We start from the raw sequence: 19,368 nt of genomic DNA on the forward strand, positions 1-19,368 counted from the left end.
ATAATAGGTGCATTCCAAAGTAAACAGGACTTAAAAAAAAAACAAAAACAGAACAAATGGTGTTTTCGGCAAAATCAATATTTTATTAAAAATAGTCTCTTTCTACTTCAATACAGCTTTTTGCACGGTCCAAAAGCATGTCGAACGAGTGTTTTAGCTCGTTGGCCGCCAGTATGCCAGTGCAAGCCTTTTGAATGGCCTTTATGTCTGCATAACGCTTTCCCTTCACGAGCAAATGCATTTTTCGAAAAGGAAGAAGTCGCATGGTGCCATATCAGGTGAATACGGGGAGTGGTTAATGGTTAAATGTGATTTTTGATCAAATAATCGGTCACAAGCGTCCTTCGAATGTTGGATTCTGAGCAATTTTTGGTCGTCAGTCAATTTGTGCGGAACAAACCGTGCACACACCTTTCGTAAGCCCAAATGTTCGGTCAAAATGCGATAAATCGATGTTTTGGAGATGTTCAATTCCATTTCCATGAATTTCAATGGTGATTTCGGCTGATTTTTGATGAATTCACGCACAGTTTCGATGGAATTTCCGGTGATCACGGATTTTGATTGGCCCACATGTTGATCGTCATTTATGTCCTCACGACCACTTTGAAACGTTCAAATCAATCATGCACTCTCCTACGGGATAGGCAATCGTCGCCATAAACTTGTTTCATTAATTGAAACGTTTCGGCAAAGTTTTACCGCCTATGAAGACCGGGCTGGGATTCGTGTGCGCAAAGTTTTGAACTCAGACCGTCGACTAAGTATTTGTTTAACTACCCATTGACATTGTGGCCGATCACTTCAGCATGCGCAAGGTGTGCGCAAAGATGGTCCCAAAAGTGCTCACTGACGACCAGAAATTGCGGCGAGTGGAAGTGTGTTAAGAAAATTTGAAAATATGGAACCTCTACGTTGCCCTATACCCCAAATGTGGTCCCTGTCCTTTTTTGTGTTTCCTTGCCGGAAAAAGCCCATGAAAGCAGGCATTTTAAGACGACAAAGGGGATCCCAGCAGCATGCACCTCGGCTCTCAAGGCTATTCCGGAGACTTCAATTTTTGGAAATTACGCTGACAGCACTGCATCGTCGCAGAAGGAGCCTATTTTGAAAGAATTGTAACAACTGGTTCAATAAATTTTTTTAAATCGACACAGTTCTATTACTTCCGAACAAACCCTGTATTATGTTGTCCAGCCTGGTCTCTATTCATGGAAAATAAATATTTATTCTCATTTGTTATGAAATACGGATTGTGTTATGAGTATTTTGCAAAGGAAAGTACTTCAATCGTAAACTCCATCCCTTCCTTAGGAAGAACACCTATGTGAAATAATAGTTCATTTTTTCTTTTTCACATCTTTGTCAGGTCTCTGATGTCAAATTAATTAAAATTGTGGTTGAATCCCGTTTTTTGCTGTTAACTACAAATCAGTAGACCTTCATCGACAAAGCGCTTTGGTTACTACCGATTGCGGCAATATGACATCCAAGATGTTTTCCCTCAATCCAATGAAAACTTTAAATAATTGGTGGTCATAATGAAGCTACAAATCATAACCTCATGTACAGTCATTGGATTGTGTTCAATTAAAAGCTGTACAACTACGGTTGAACTTTGCTGACGTTCCGGTGAATAAATACAGCTACCTTGATGGCAACTGTCAATCTATGAAAGACACGACACTCTGAAATAGAGTTAACGAAGCGATCGCTACAGATGACTCACCCAAACTTCTTTTGAATTGCGATATATCGCATATGCATATCGGAACTTAAAATTCCAAATGGCCTGCTGGTTAAGTTGGGAGCTCGAGAAACAGTTTTAGAGTTTTGAGAATTCCATTTATACCCGGCAATGTGTACCATAAAAGTGGAAAATCGACTAGGTTTCATGGTAGTGATAAACCTTTGGAAGTAATGTGAAGACTACAGGTTTATTTTTATACTGCCATATTTTATCCTCCAGAATCGCTTGAAAAATATACCTCGTCCCAAAACCATTGAGATAGATAGACTCTTCGGGTTTTTCAATAGGGACGCTACAAAAGTAGACTGATAGGGACATCAAACGACGCCATATTCTTCACGCTCTTTTTAACATTGTACTTCAGTATGGCTTGCCATTTGGAAAGATGGAAAGATATACGATCCAACAACGAGTCGAAATTATAAAAATTTAATACCGAAATTCACAATCTGTGGCCTCAACTTATGTCAGAACAACAATTAAGCGCCTAGTGGAAAAATTTGAAAATGTTCCCGAACCAGTGAGACAAAGAAGTGTCGAGAATATTGCTGCCGCTAGCGCATCAATTGAGAAAGACCCAAATCAGTCTCTCACACGTCGTTCTCAAGCGTTGGGCATCTCTGTGACGTCGTTGTGGTGAATTTTGCGAAAAGATCTTGACCTACATCCTTACAAGATCAAATTGACTCAAAACTGAAACCACTTGACCATCAGAATCATCGTATGTTCATAAATTGAGCTGAGCATTAACTTGAAATTGATTCGTATTTTCATCAAAAATTCATGTTCAGAGATGAGGCTCTTTTCTTGATAAATGGCTTCGTCAATAAGCAAGATATGCCTTATTGGACAAGTAGCAATCCACATGTACTCCATGAGTCACTATTGCATCCCGAAAAAATTGCGTTTGATGCAATTTATGGGCCGGCGACGTCATTGCGCTTACTTCTTCCATTATGATCAAGACCGGCACGTTAGTGTGAATGGGAATCGCTATCGCTCAATGATAACCGAATATTTTTGGCCCGAATTGGATGATATGGGCTTGGACAATATGTGATTCTAACATAACGGCGCCACAAGGCACACAGCTAATGTCACAATCGATTTATTGAAAACCAAATTTGATGAACGTGTTATCTCACGACATGGCCCACTCAATTGGCCGCCAGAGTCGTCCGATTTGACGGCCTTAGCCTTTTCTTGTGGGGTTAAGTCAAGTGTATGATCTGTGCCAACAAGCCAGCGAGGATTGACGAACTTCGTACGAATATCGAACATGACATGGCAGCAGTAGCAGCCGTTCCGACAAATGAGCAGCTTATTGGTGGGAAAAGGACGGGTGCAAAATTTCAGATCGATACCTCAAAAACTGGGTATAGTTTGATTATATATAGTCGTACGGATGGACGGACATGCGGAAGAGCGGCCAGTCGAATATGGCTGGAACGACTCAGCTCTCACGCTGATCATTTACTTATACACTTTACTCGTATAGGGTCCCTGTGGTTTCCATTGGGTGCTACAAACATCATGGCACACTGTTCTGGGTGTAATAATAATGTTAAGTCATAACCACATATATAGTATATAATATTTATATATTTTTCAACAGAAGAAAATAATTTCTGATACAAAATATATAAAGACGGATTAAAAAATTTTCTTACTTGGATTTCGTGACAGTCCACAAACAATAGTAGTTCTTGAAAACAAGCGATCAGTTGGCGGTCACCAACTAACTGTTTTAAAAAGTAAAAGTGCAAAGGCTAGAAATCGCCGAAGCACGACTTTTATTGTCTCTTTTATCTAAGCAAATTTAACCAATCTACTTCACCGATTAGCCAAAGCAAAAAAAACAACATCTTGTCTCAGAAGCTAATTGTGCGAATCAAGGTCGTTGCTTTATGTAAATTACAGTTGTGACAGATGAAAAAATGTTTTTCTTTGGGAAATCTCCATACACCGCCAGCACCCACAACATGTTGACTGCATTTACCTTTGTTGCATGAATGGTGGCATTGTTTAGTGGCAGCGATTGCGAGTTGATGATATGCAACAGTGCAATGCAGACATGCGGCAGACAGTGCGCAACAATATAACAACAAAAACAAACATATTTATGCTCATAAATTGTAACTTGTTGTTGCTGCATTGATAAGTAGGCGGTGTGGGTGCAAGAATCAAACGCTGATTAAAGCAGCGCTAAATGCCACAATTGGGGGCACAGCTGGCTAATAAATTAGCTGCTTAATAAACGGCGTATAGGCCGTTAACGTTTGATTTGATTTTTGAAAGAGCTCAAAAAAACCATTAATAAAGCAGTGCTGCAACTGCCGATTGTGCAATTCTTCGGTTCATATAATTTATTGGCGGTGAAACCGATGGACTTTCCTACGCATAGCAAAGAATTATTGGACCGAGTAATGCAAATTTAAGTGGCGTGTGGCGTGGAGTTAGAGGTTCGTAGCTAAAGTCTTTTGTTTGAGACCGCCTTCTATTTACTTTGGTTAAATGTTGTTGTAGAAACGGAACTATGCTTGAATGCGAAATGATTTATTGTTTGCTGAAATGCGCTTCTCCGCTCGATTTCATTGAAAGGCAGTTTCGGTTAGTACTATTGGGTAGTTAAACAAATTTTCGATTTCGTTTCAACAATTTATTACAAAAATACTTAAAAATTAGACTCCAAATTAAACACACGAAACAAACAAACAAAACCTCTGCGGAAAAGAATACTCGTTGGTTGTTGGCAGTTAAGTAGTTTCTGCTCAGCTCTGCTCACTCACTACAAAAGTGGCTACCAATTAAGTGGTCGCCGTTCTTATTTTTATGAATAGTCTGCATTATTTACTCACTCCAGTCTCTCTCAAAGAATTTGCGCTGCTGGCAAAATCAGAAAATGTTTTCTTACATTACAAAGCTCAACAGCACGCACCGCACACCTACTTGTGCTGCCATTAGTTTTATGTTTTATTAACGTTGAATTAGTCATTAGCCGTTGTCATATCCTTGTCCACACGATTATTTCACCATTTTCTCTTCAAATGTACTCCTTAATGCAACAAACCATGACCATAACCATAGTTCAGACCATAACCACCCAATGAACCGTGGTAGGCAGGTGCGGCATAAACAGCTGGCGCAGCATGCACTACAGGAATAGCCTTGGTGGCCACTTTGTAGGTGTTGGCATATGAGGTGGCCAATGGTGCGATGGTCTTCACCACTGGAGCGGCGACGATGGGCGCGCTGTAGGTCTTCACAATTGGTGCGGGTGCCACAATGGCGGGTGCATGATATGCTGGTGCCACAATGCCACTGTAGCCGCTATAACCCAAACCATAGCCTAGACCACCATGTCCGCTAAGACCGCCGAGTCCATAGCCACCAAGGTAGCCGGCGGAGGCAACGGCGCAGAGTGCTGATAGGGTGACGATCTGGAAATTGTTAAAATTACAGTTTTAGTATTTTTTAAATGAAATTTTTACACAAAAAATTTTGTTAAAAAATGTTGTTGTTTTAAATGCAGATAAGGATTATAAAAATAATATTAAAAAAGATGTTACTTAAAATTACTAACTAAAGTTTCAGTAATGTTGTATTTATTCAATTTTAATGAACTTTTTTAAGATCTCTTCTTAATATTTTTGATCTGTAACAAAACTTTTCCGTTTAGTATAGTCTAACAACTTTTAATCCGAATGATTATTTAAAAGAAAATATTTAGATTTAATTTTAAGGGGTTACAAGGGTTTACGGGTCTCAAAAAATAGATTTTTTTATTGTCCTTTTATATTCTACCAAAGTTCTACCATATTATCCTAAATTTTCAAGTTAATGCCAATAATAGTTTCGGAGACATAGCCATGAAAACTTGGCCGCTCGAGGCTAGCTAGGCTAAGTGCGCCGTCCTTAAACTTCTTTTTCTCGAAACTGCGTTTTTGAAGTCGGTTGGCAAGGTTTCTCGAGAACTACTCTACCGATCGTCACAAAATTTTGCATAGGACTTTAGGATAGTCCAAAAGACTTGGACGAAGGATATTTTTGATTACAACTTAAAACAAAATGTCACAAAATTTTCAAAGCAATTTTAATTTTTTTGTAAAAATGTCTGGTGAAAATCCATTTTTCGGCTTTTTCCTTCGTCATTCTTTTTGATTTAAGGTTTTAACTAAAATACGTATTTTTTCACTTTAGATGATCCTGTAAGGAGGTATCCTGCCAACACGGCGCGTCTTTTTTCCGAGGGGTCACCGGAAATGGCGTCACAATGGCTGAGTTTAAAAATATTTTTTTTCCAAAAATTTTAGAATCTCTTTGCTAAAAATGTATGTTTTTAACAGAAAAAAATTCTAATAAAATTTTTCATTTTTATATGAAAAAATTGTTGAAAATAGGCTGCTTTTTACCGGAGGAAACCCATGTAATCCCTTAAAAAATTTTAAGAATTGATTTAAGGAGCACAACTAGTAAATCCATATCTATTTCTATAGCTTATACCCTTGAAAATATCATACTAAAATTTCAAAACGATATCTCAAATAGTTTTTGGGTTACAGTCATTTAGAGAGTGGCCGCTCGGAAAAGAGAAAATCTGATCGTAATAACATTTTTTTCTGTGTTCTTCATAACTTTCATATACAATGAGCTATTGGTGATGGAAAATCGAATTTTGGCAGACCACAAAAAATCAATATTCGGGGTAAAATTAATTTTAAACGGCTTCAAAGTAAATTAATAATTTCTGAATATTTTTTATTGTTGATTTTTGTACGAAGAATATCTTCTAGTTTAATGAGAATTTTTTGCTTCTGGGATTTATCCACGGAGAAGGCCGGAATCACTGCAGAAGTGGAGGACCTGGTTTTAAATGAATTTTAATTTTTTTTTCAAAAATATAACTGTGTATTCTTTAAGCATGTATAAAATAATGCTGAATATAGTATAGCAGTTTTTTCGATATAATAGTTTTTTTTTAAGAAAAAAATAAAAAAAATCGTATCCGTTTAAAGCCCATACAACTCAAAACACTTCACAAATTTTCTTCTTTAACACAAAACATCACAAATATATTTTTCCAGCACACACAAAATCAAAAATCACTATTCCTTGCATATCCTTGAATATCCTTCAGCTGCTTACCAGTTTGAACATTTTGTATTGAGTTGAGTTTTTCCTACGATTTTAGAATGCAAGCCTTTCAGGTACAACTACCACTAGATATTGTTAACCGCAAATGTTGTTATGCCTTCAAACAGCGACTGTGGCAGTTATTTATACGCGAAAATCAGAAAAATTCTTAAAGCGCGCTGACGAAAATGCTGCGACACAAAAGTAAAATTGGCATAAGAAAAGCAAAAGTCAGTAAAGACAAACTGACGAACAAAGCGCGAGAGACAACTCAGGTGAGCGTCAAAGCACAGCTCAAACACAGCACGCCACGCTGACTCGCTGTAAACAACACACACTGACGCTCAAACGAGTCAGCTGATGCGCATACTCGTGCTTAGTGCGAGAGCGAGGGGTTGCAAAAACATGAAAGCCAAAAGCAAAATAAATATTGAAAGGCCGGATAGAACCGTGCGCATGCGCTCAAGGCGCTCTGAGCTAAACGCTCAACAGCGTGTGTAATAAATGTGATTGCCGGCATCGAATATGGCATGCTTGCAGTCGCTCGCGCGGCGTTGACGTTCGTTGGTGGCAATCATAAGCGCTGCTCCATTTGTGATGGTAATTTTATTGGTTTCATTCATTGCGACTTTAATAGGTGGACAATTGAGTTAATAATAGCGATTTAGATGATTTGACTTTGAAGCGCCTGGTCTTTTGATAGTAAATGCCTTGTTTGGTGGCCAAAGGCGAGTAATAAAAGATATATTTACTTTTCATTCTCGCACCGGAAATTTTTGAAGGTATTTCCTAAAATATACCCCGCACGGCATTCTGAAATAAAACAATATGTTATTTTGGCATGCTTTATTATTATTATATTTTTTATTTATTTTTTTTTTTTTTAACATAACAGTTCACATTATTGCTTAGATAACCTCATTGCATTAATTATGCAATGAAGCTCATGTTACATTTGAGCATAAATTGAGTTTTTGTTTGCTTAGTTTTTCAATTGCTGCTTGTCCTCTGGTCATGTGATGTCAAGTTTGTTATGCTGTAAGGTTTTTATTTTCTATTTATGCCATTTTATGGAGGCCTAATAACGCTCTCGCATGATCTATTTGAAAAGTCGTTTAGAGTACGGCATCGTAACTATCATTTCCAATATAATTGAGTTTTGCAATAAATTACATTTTACTAAAATAAAATAAATAAAAATTTTGATTCTGTTGCCTTTTTGCTGTGGTTCATATCTCGTGGCTACTCTTGACTTATTACGATTGTTCATCCTTAGAGAATGAGAAATTCACTACATGGAGTTTCAAAAACTAACTAAATTTTTTATTCGATATAGACGATTGGAAATTCAGAACATTGCCACACCCACAAAACAGAAAACCTATAAAGAGCTGCAACTTACTGTAGAACTATGGAATCTGGATTAGGTTAGGTTAAGAGGTCGATCACGACCGGAATCTCACTTAGACAGCTTAGAACGCCGAACTGCAGTGGTACCAAAATCTCTAAAAACTGGTTAATAAGACCCTTAGAGATCGACAAGACGATTTTAAAAATTTTTTGAGACGGCTAATAACAGTTTCAGCTATGTCTATTGGTTCGCCGAAAATAGGATTACTGATACGTTTCGGTCTCAGTCTTGTAAAGGCTGTACATTGGTAGAGACAGTGCCTGGTTGTTTCCACCTCATACTCCTTCATACAACTTTGACAACTAGTGTCCGACAAGATTTTGAGCCTTATCCCGTGAACGCTTATTGAATAAGAATATAATAATAATAAGAATTCATACGATTGAGGCAAGATGACCTTTGCTCTGGTCAAATAGTTCAGTAGATCTCTTCAGTTCTATTCTAGGTCAGAAGGGTCTCACAGTCGCACAAAAGCAGGTTGCCAGTTAAGTGCATGCGAGATTCACTGCTCCAGTGGTAGAACGCCAAGCGTCAATGGAGATCCAACTCGGATTTGGCTGGCTCATCGGTTTTGCAATTGCCTGCGATTCTACTGTGACCAGGGACCCAAACCAGTCTGATGATGAAGTAGCTTGATGCTAATTCTACTTAGAACAGACATTCCTTGACTAGGTTCAAGCGCACAGTTTGCGGCTCAGCGCTAGTATTGCCGCCCTACAGTTGGTGTGAATACTTACCACCCTAAAAGAGGCTACACTTCGTAGCAGTACGTCTACTGCCAACTTTCTAGTAGCCACTTTTGCCCGTAAAGCACAACAGTGGTTCGGTAGTTGAAGGTAATATTGACAGAGAGCTACTTGCAGAAAACTCAGCCTCCAACCTTCCTTTCTAGCTTCGACCCAGTCATGAAAACTTCTACTGCGCATCTTCTCCCTATCCATGCGAGTATATTCTTAAATATTTGGCCTCTAAGAAAGCTTTATATCTATGGCTTACCCTTATAGGTTGATGACGCGAACATCCGCAGGAGGGAAGAGGCACGTTTGTGATCTAATACCTCCTCGTAAATAACACCATTTCAGTGTTTTTTAAGCCGTTTCTACCGGCCCAACTCGATACCACGCTGAAGTGCCCTTTAGGTAACTCTTAGACTGTGTTTAGAGACTATCTTAAATCATAAGAACAACCACATCAGCTTCCACTCGATTACTGCGTTTTTCCACATCTTAAGCAGCGGAGAAACAACACTACTCTGTAGGGTGTCCTATTAACCTTTCGGGTTGTTTTGAAAACCCCACTTCGCTTGCCGTTCTATAGCAAAGAAGACTATATATGAGATGCTTGAAGTTCGATACCACCACAAACTTTTCCACGTATTTAGACATTGGTCTGGCCGTACATTGTTGAAGGCCTCTTCGATACCAAGAAAAGTGCCTACAGCAAATTTTTTGACCTTGAAACCATAACACTTCATTATATAAAATTGTGTCGACCAACCGGCATATGATATATGGTAGAGGTCCTGAAATTCTTTCAATTATTTCAATTTGATTTTTTAAATTGAGAAAATGTCTATAAAACGATTCTGAAATCGAAATAAGTGATATAATAGCTTATATGAGTGGTGATCTGTCCACGGTTTCAAATATTTTGAAGCTTTAGTCTATTTAAATAGCATTTCGTGAAATCTTTTAACGAAAATACAATATATGATAATCAATATTTCCTAATTGCATTACACATAATAGACAATCCCCTTTGATATGTGCGCACAGCTACTAAAAACAGAAAACAATTCGTCGATATTCACGACCTAAGGTATTTGAAAAAATGGGTTTCTTGCTGCCTGTACAATTGCTCCAACTTTGGCAATACCGTTTTGGAATTGTAATATTTTTTTGATACAATTTTTTTGAGCAAAAAACTTTGATATTTCTGTATTCAATTCGCAATCGATGTGCGTATCTAATATATGTATGTATCTAATATCTTTTGTGATTTGCAATAATTGAATAACAGAGTGTTTTCGTGTACTCTAATTGATTTAATTACAAAACAATTAAATGCAAATCAAAACTTTTTTGAACAATATTGGCTTGTTACTAGTACATGTGTGTTACACGAGTATGTACTTGTGTAGTAAGCGTATGAGTGTACATTCATTTAACTGAGAGGTATAACGGTTTAAACTGTAACTGAAGAATGTTAGCATTTAAAAAATTAAATAATTAATTTTTGAAAGCTTTATTACGATTATTGAATATTAAGTAATTATGTAGTATAATCCCTTGGTTTGAAAGCTTTATAATTTTATACATTTCAACATTAATGATAAAAAACCAATATTGAAGTGTAACTGAAATTTTATTAAACTAGCAAAAATTTAACCTCGGCTGCATAGAAACTATAATACCTTTCACTGGTGCATCACATTAATAGAAAGTATCTGATCTGAACACTATGTTCAGAAATTGTACCGTTGTCTTAAGGTGTTAGGAATACTCAGAGGCACGAGAATTTTCAGTATTTTTTTCTATTAAATCGCGTTATTTTACAAATTAAAAAAAAAAAAATCTTTCGATCAGTCCCAAGTTTATTATGTATTCTAAAAGCTGTATAAATTTCATTAAAATCTACTGTTCAAAAAACATAGTTTTGAGAAAAACGCGTTTAAAGTATCACACTAGCGCTTTGGAGTGCCCGAGCTCTCTTAGTTATTTGTCGAATAACTCAAAAACTAATTATCGGATCAACGAGAAATTTTCAGAGAATATTTTTAAGATATTACACTTAACGAAAATGTAAAAAAGAGATTAATTTTTTTAAAATTCTGGCTACTTTTTGTGAAGATATTTTGTCAAATATGGTAAAAAGTTTATCGTATAAGTACTTGGTTTTAATTGGCCAGTTTGTGCGGCAGAGATATGCTACAGTGGTGTGAAATCGGCAGATCTGATAAATGAATAATTTCTTGAATAGCAAAAAAGCGCAAAAATGGTAGAATGATATCTCAAGAATTTATGGATAATTTCGCTAAAGCGACTCAGCTTATCCGGCTGATCGTTTACTATATATGCATATATATGTACATATTAGGTTGTCGAATACCTCTCTTCTGCTTTTTTGCTTTTTATTCAATGCTTTATAATAAGTGTTACAGTGATCGGATTTAGTTCAAACATGCGCCATTTCGTTCGATAATCTATTTGCATCTAGACGGCAACTTCATAATATGCCCCTCGTAGAAGCCAGTCTCCTTATTTGCGAAGAACTCGGATAGCCACTTTTCACAAGCCTCTTTTGAGTTCAACTTTCCATCAACAAGGGCGTACGCCATGGACAGTAACAGGTGGTAATCACTTGGCGCTATGTCTGGGCTATATGGTGGATGCGATAAAACCTCCCATCCGAGCTCTCGTAGCCTCTGAGGACTCATCAACGAAGTGTATGGTCTGGCGTTGTCCTGGTGGAACACTACACCCTTCCTGTTAGCCAATTGTGGTCGCTGGTCGATCGCCTGCTTCAATCGGTCCAATTGTTCGTAGTAAATGGTAGAATTAAGCGTCTGACCATGTCGGAGCAGCTCATAGTGGATGATTCCCTTCCCTTCCAATCCAATCAAACACACAGCAAAACCTTCCTGGCTGTCAATTCCGGCTTGGCCACTGTTTGGGACGATTCACCGGCCTTCGACCACTACCGTTTTCCCTTGATATTGTCGTATGTGATCCATTTTTCGTCTCCATCCGCTTCAAAAATGGGTCGAGTTCGTTCCGTTTCAGCAGCATATCGCAGGCGTTGATTCGGTCCAGAAGGTTTTTTTTTGCGTCAAATCATGCGGCACCCAAACATCAAGCTTTTTTGGGTATACAGTTTTCAGCAAATGGTTTAAAATGGTTTGGTGACTTACTCCCATCTTCTGGGCGATGTCACGAGATGCCACATGCCGGTCTAACACGATGTTTTCCATGATTTGATCGGTATTCGTCGTCAAAGGTCTTCCGCCGGGTGGCTAATCCATGGTGTCGTTTTCACCTGCTCTGAATCGTCGAAACCATTCTCCCGCAGTTTGAAGTGATAGAGTACTATCCCCCAAAATACCATTAATCTCACGGAATGTTTCTCTAGCGAATTTGCCTCTGGCCGTGTATTATATTCAAAGTATTTATCTTCCAAACTGCTAAGGATCTGACAAACTTGCTGAGAAGAAATTAAAATGGGTGAGATCATATATATACATAAATATGTTATACAGAAGTTCATCCAGTACATGAGAAAACATCGACCAGAAAATCGGCCACTATATTGGGCAAAACAGGCTTAGACCAAGGTCTAAGCTACAACATTAGTTTCAGAAAAAAGTATCCGCTTAATTTACACATATTAATCGGCATTAACGGTGTAAAGTCAGTTGGAAGACACTCAATCGATAGTAGTGGCGTTTAGTGGAAGTTCTGAACTACAGTCCACGAAATAAGTATTGCGTAAAAAACAGAGTTGCTACCTGCATATAAAACGGCAAGAACGCAATATTCACAACATTCATAAATGATGAATTTAGCCTAAAAAAAACCGTCGCATGAGCATCGCTCTGGACTTGTTGGATGACGTTAACGGCGATTCAGACTTGCTTAAAAGAGTCATAACTGGTGACAAATCATGGTTAAGACATCGAAAATTTCTGTTGCAAAGTCTAATCATAACAATTGAAAAGTCCATGAGAGCCAAAGCCAAAAAAAATTGATGAGAGAGGTCAAGAACATACCAAAAGGTGAATATAAAAACTGCTACGAGAATTGGAAAAAACGCTGGCAGAAGTGTATTATAACTGAGGGTGACTACTTTGAAGAGGACAAAATTGATAGAAATTGATGAATAAATAATTTTTTTTGAGAAAAATTAAAATTCAGCTAAATTTTTGACCAAACCTTGTAGAACCTTACAAAAAAAAAGATCCGTGGTTTAATTTTTCAAACAATTATTGAAATTCTAAGGCAGGATTACGTGTGGTAAAATAAGGAGAGAAGAAAAATTAAAACAAAATAGATTTCGTTGTATAAATTTATTAAAAATACTTAAAAAATAGACTCGAACTCGACTACACAAAAACAAGCACTTAGTCAAAGTTGCTGATCTCCCATCTGCTCACTCACTCGAATAATCGTCTGTTTATGTCGCCGCCATCCTCGTGATATGAATAGCCCGCGCACTCGATAAATTATCTCAAAACTCATGCGTGATGACAAGGATTTTATGAAAGATAACAGGGTTGCGTGGAATGTTTAACTATAACTATGTACGACGTTTCGATCATTTAGCGATCATTTAACCTATATCTTTAACAAATTTCAATAGCATTTTGACTGGAAGCTCATTTGCCTTTTTCATATCCTTGTTCGCCTTAATCCATATCACTCCTGTGTTGTGCACTTAATGCAATAGACCATGACCATAACCGTAGTCCAAGCCGTAACCGCCCAAGGAACCGTGGTAGGTGGAGGAAGTTTGGTATGCGGGTGCAGCGTAAACAGCTGGTGCAGCGTGCACCACAGCAGGGGCGGCATGCACTACAGGAATAGCCTTGGTGGCCACTTTGTAGGTGTTGGCATATGAGGTGGCCAATGGTGCGATGGTCTTCACAACTGGAGCGGCAACGATGGGCGCGCTGTAGGTCTTCACAATTGGTGCGGGTGCCACAATGGCGGGTGCATGGTAAGCTGGTGCAACAATGCCACTGTAGCCGCTATAACCCAAACCATAGCCTAGACCACCATGGCCGCTAAGACCGCCGAGTCCATAGCCACCAATGTAGCCGGCGGAGGCAACGGCGCAGAGTACAGATAGAGTAACGATCTGGAAATTGTTAAAAATTATTAATTTAGTAAATAAAATTATTATTATCGAAAGTAATTGAATTAATTTTGACTAAACAGTTAATTCTCCATTAATTCTAGTATTTTTCTGTTAAATCAATTAATTTTTCAAAAAAATATGTAGTTTTGAACTACTTATTATTGACACTATTCACACTTAATTCACTTTAATTAAGTCACTGCAATATTCACTGATTTCTTAGAGGAATTATAGCAATTAAATCCTTCGTTATCCTTGTGCTGCTTACCAATTTGAACATTTTGTTTTGAGTTGAGGTTTTTTTGAGTTTTTAGAATGTAAGACCAATGTTAACAGCAAATGTTGTTATGCCTCCAATCAGCAACTGTAACAGATATTTATACACAAAAATCAGAAAAATTCTTAAAGCCAGGCCAGCTGAAATGCAACACAAAAGTAAAATTGACGTATGAAAAGCAAAAGCAAATAAAAGCAAACTCCCAAACAAAGCGCGAGAGGCAAGTCAGGTGAGCGTCAAAGCCAATCAAATAAGATCTTCGACGCAGGCCTAAAAACACCACGCGGGCACGCCAACAACGAGCACCGACTCTCAAACGGGTCAGCTGATGCACATGCTCGTGCTTAGTGCGAGAGCGAGGGGTTGCATGAAAATCAAAAGCAAAGTAAAAGTCAAAAGGCCGGATAGAACCGTACGCATGCGTTTAAAACGCTCACCGCGCTTTTTTATTTGATACAACAACAGTCAGCAACATAATCTCTAAAGACAAATGCCCTCTGCCGGTCAGTTGGCGTCGAAGCGGTTTAGTGGCGAACATAGTCGCTGCTCTATTTGTGATGGTAATTTTATTGGTTTCATTCATTGCGGTTTTAATAGTCGGACAATTGCGTTAATAGCGGTTTGAATGACTTAGTTTTAAACAACGAAGATTGTTTGTCATTTTGCGGAAAACATCTACTAATATTTTTGGTGATTAACTATCTACATATGACATTGCGTTCATAATCGAGTAAATATATTGGTACGAATCTGTTTATTCTGATCAAAAAGTATTTTCCAAAAATAATCTCTTTCAGCAGAGAACACAAAAACGACTAGTGAATTACTTTACATAACTTACACGGTACATATGTATCAGCAATGCATTGTGATTTTTACAGTGGATAAAAATTCGATAATGCGAATCCGATCCCAATAAAAAGGGTCGGAATTGTGAAAGAACAATTCATGGACTATTCACGATGATAATGCACCATCGCATCGAACCAAGATTGTTATCGGATTTAAGGACAAAAGCGCAATGAATGCCATCGATCAACTATTCACTAGATTTAGCTTTTTGTGATTTTTTCTGGTTACCCAAACGGAAATTTTCGCTCCGGGAAACCCATTTTCAGTCGATCAAAGATATAAAACAAAATTCGCTGATAGATCTGAATGTCATCAACAAAATTACTTTGAAGGCGACGAAATAAATACTGTTAAATAATTAATAATTAAATATATATTATGTATATGAAGTATATTCCTCTGACTAGTAGGTATAGATAGATTTCTAAGTTTTAAACGACTAGTTTATGGAGGTAGACTTAACATAGAATTCCTTATCACAGAGCCATATTTCAATATAGGCCAAACCAAAGGAGATCAGAGTTTAATAGAACTAACAACAACTTTTTTTTTCAAAACCATGGTTCCATATGAAGACTAAAATTAAGGTTCTCAAATCAACAAGTTTCTTGCTCCAAAAACATTTTTATCACAACAAGCAACCAAAACGTTTAAGTCTGCTTGCAACAGACAACATTCACCATTGAAGTATATGAATTAAAAAGCTTTGTATTTAGGCATATTCATACATATATACTCGATTTTAATCAGGAGGATCTTATATTCCAATAATTATAGAAAACTCACATTTTTTACGCAAATCTTAAAATTTCTTAAACACTAAGATATAGGGTGATTTTTTAAGAGCTTGATAACTTTTTTTAAAAAAAAAAATGCATAAAATTTGCAAAATCTCATCGGTTCTTTATTTGAAACGTTAGATTGGTTCATGACATTTACTTTTTGAAGATAATTTCATTTAAATGTTGACCGCGGCTGCGTCTTAGGTGGTCCATTCGGAAAGTCCAATTTTGGGCAACTTTTTCGAGCATTTCGGCCGGAATAGCCCGAATTTCTTCGGAAATGTTGTCTTCCAAAGCTGGAATAGTTGCTGGCTTATTTCTGTAGACTTTAGACTTGACGTAGCCCCACAAAAAATAGTCTAAAGGCGTTAAATCGCATGATCTTGGTGGCCAACTTACGGGTCCATTTCTTGAGATGAATTGTTGTCCGAAGTTTTCCCTCAAAATGGCCATAGAATCGCGAGCTGTGTGGCATGTAGCGCCATCTTGTTGAAACCACATGTCAACCAAGTTCAGTTCTTCCATTTTTGGCAACAAAAAGTTTGTTAGCATCGAACAATAGCGATCGCCATTCACCGTAACGTTGCGTCCAACAGCATCTTTGAAAAAATACGGTCCAATGATTCCACCAGCGTACAAACCACACCAAACAGTGCATTTTTCGGGATGCATGGGCAGTTCTTGAACGGCTTCTGGTTGCTCTTCACCCCAAATGCGGCAATTTTGCTTATTTACGTAGCCATTCAACCAGAAATGAGCCTCATCGCTGAACAAAATTTGTCGATAAAAAAGCGGATTTTCACATTTCGAACCGAACACTGATTTTGGTAATAAAATTCAATGATTTGCAAGCGTTGCTCGTTAGTAAGTCTATTCATGATGAAATGTCAAAGCATACTGAGCATCTTTCTCTTTGACACCATGTCTGAAATCCCACGTGATCTGTCAAATACTAATGCATGAAAATCCTAACCTCAAAAAAATCACCCGTTATAAAGGCTGATCCATTTCGAGGTTCCGTACTTTTTTGAAGAAACAGTCTTAGATGGTCCATCCGTTGAGTCCATTTTTCAATGACTCGTTCGAGCATTTCGACTGGTAAGTGGCTAATGACACTTGTGAAGTTTTGCTCCCAGGCATGATATCCCCACAAGAAAAAGCCTAACGGTGTAATATTACGCGATCTTAGTAGCCTATTAACTGACCCAAAGCGAGAAATTATCTGCTCACCAAAGTGGTTTCCCAATAAATGCATTGACTGAGCAAATATGTGGAAAGTGGCGCCATCTTGTTGACACAAAATGCCGCCGAGAAGACGAATTTCAATTTCAGGCAACAAATAGTCGGTTATCATGGCGCGATAACGGTCGCCATTGATAGTTACGTTCTCACCGGCATCATTTTTGCAGAAATATGGACCACCGGCCCACGAACCACACCCAACCTTTTTTTTTTCTAGATGAAATTATAGCTTTTGAGTCTCTTTAGATTTTAATTTTGCTTGTTTACATACCCATTGAGCCAGAAAGAGCCTCATCGCTGCACAAAATTTAGCTCGAACTTTTCCAAAGCCCATAAAGCGAAGCGACGTCACTCGGGAACGTTGAGCGCCTTCAGTTCTTGCACAAGCTGATTTTTGCACGTTACGGCTGCTATATTTTCTTCACTGCATGCTGAATGTGGTCTATTCGGTTAAATACGAGGTATGTTCAAAAAGTATCGCGACAGTTTGCTGACAGTTTTCTTCGATTCCAGGGGCGTGGTGCATCATGAGTTCTTGCCACAGGGAAGAACGGCCAATAAGGAATATTACCTGTAAGTTATGCGCAATTTGCGCGAGGCAATCCGCCAGAAACGCCCGGATTTGTGGAAGAACAAAAATTTGCTTTTGCACCACGATAACGCCCCTGCTCACACATCGTTTCTTGTGCAACACACTAATGACACACTAATAATGCCGCAGCCACCGTATTCCCCAGATCTGGCCCCCTGTGACTTTTTCTTGTTCCCTAAACTGAAGAGGCCCATGGAAGGACGACGTTACGCTTCTCTTGACGAGATAAAGACGGCATCGAAGGAGGAGCTGCAGAAAATAAAAAAAAAAAAATGATTTTTTGAAGTGCTTCGAAGATTGGAAAAACCGTTGGCACAAGGGTACGAGTATAATATCTCATGGGGATTACTTTAAAGGGGACAAAATAGATATTCATGAATAAATAAATAATGTTTGAATAAACACAAAATTCGCTATACTTTTTGAACATACCTCATATTATCCAATAATGAATGCTATGTCTCAAGATGGGTAATGGTATTGGGAATAGTACGCACAGTAGGCCAATTCTGTTAGTCATACATTCACACATTCTTATTGGAATGTTAATTTTCATTGTTGTTTAGGTGTATGTCTTTCTATAATGAAATGCCAAACAATACCGAAACAAAAATAACATGACAGCTGGAAGAAGATCATTATTGTAAAAGTATCTCTACTTAAGTTATCCGATCACCAGTTATAAGCATTCATTCATATGAATTCATTACCAAAAGCATTCCAAAGATAGTGATAATCGAAAAAATGATAACCAGAAGATACCAATTGAAAAAAGAAATAGAGACCCGAGCCCGATATGGCTCGAAATATTGGCGCTTACCTTTGGATATTTTTGGAAGTGTATGCGTATATAAAATGAAGAGCACTGTAGAAATTTAAAACAGCTTTTCTTTCAAATGGAATTAGAGAAAACGGGTATTACGCAAAAAAGCCTGACGAGCTGAAAAGAGATTATTATTGTTATTTGAAGAATTCTTTGGCTAAAACTCTCATTCACTGAAATTAATTCCAATTTGAATACCGTTTGATCTGATTTGATAGGATAGAAAGTATTTGACATAAGCTTTTAAATATGTAGATCAACTTAGTCTAAATAAAAAACTCGGTATATATGTATATACATATTTGCATGCATTTGCATTATGCATTTAATACTCGAATTATGTTTTGTGTCGCTTTGGCAGAGTGAGTCAGTATGTTGACCCCAACAGTTTGGTGCAGTCATTCAATATACACGTTTTTCTATGATTTACATATAGTATACATCTGTACAATGCTTTACAGTTTTGTAAATATACTGTAACACACTGCTATTACGCTCACAAGCATACTAGAACACACTTCAGATTTGTCATTCACTGAAATTAATTCCAATTTATTTATTGACTAGGCGGATGTAAAGCAAAAAAAATTTGAATTTAAAGAAATCTAGTACTGAATAGGAATGCAGTTGCTCTCAGGAAATGCTTTGAAACT

General features: G+C 37.6%; 2 protein-coding genes and 1 long non-coding RNA gene across 3 annotated transcripts in view; 1 reads left to right on the plus strand and 2 right to left on the minus strand.

Annotated features, from left to right (window-relative positions):
- Positions 1 to 19,368, plus strand: part of LOC125778775 (uncharacterized) — a 118,495-nt gene that overhangs the window by 40,183 nt on the left and 58,944 nt on the right. The gene's annotated exons all lie outside the window — the stretch shown is intronic.
- On the minus strand, positions 4,388 to 7,041 carry LOC105224837 (cuticle protein 64). Its single transcript, XM_011203057.4, has 2 exons — positions 6,896 to 7,041; positions 4,388 to 5,190 (listed from the first exon to the last, which is right to left on the minus strand). Exons 1-2 carry the CDS (start codon positions 6,905 to 6,907, stop codon positions 4,807 to 4,809), a joined length of 396 nt encoding a protein of 131 aa, XP_011201359.2. The 5' UTR covers positions 6,908 to 7,041; the 3' UTR covers positions 4,388 to 4,806.
- Positions 13,342 to 14,554, minus strand: LOC105224838 (cuticle protein 38). The gene is made up of 2 exons (XM_011203058.2): positions 14,416 to 14,554; positions 13,342 to 14,147 (listed from the first exon to the last, which is right to left on the minus strand). The coding sequence occupies exons 1-2, from the start codon at positions 14,425 to 14,427 to the stop codon at positions 13,725 to 13,727; spliced, it is 435 nt and encodes a 144-aa protein (XP_011201360.2). The 5' UTR covers positions 14,428 to 14,554; the 3' UTR covers positions 13,342 to 13,724.

The sequence above is a fragment of the Bactrocera dorsalis genome, chromosome 5, assembly GCF_023373825.1.
Source record: "Bactrocera dorsalis isolate Fly_Bdor chromosome 5, ASM2337382v1, whole genome shotgun sequence".
Lineage (NCBI taxonomy): Eukaryota > Metazoa > Arthropoda > Insecta > Diptera > Tephritidae > Bactrocera > Bactrocera dorsalis.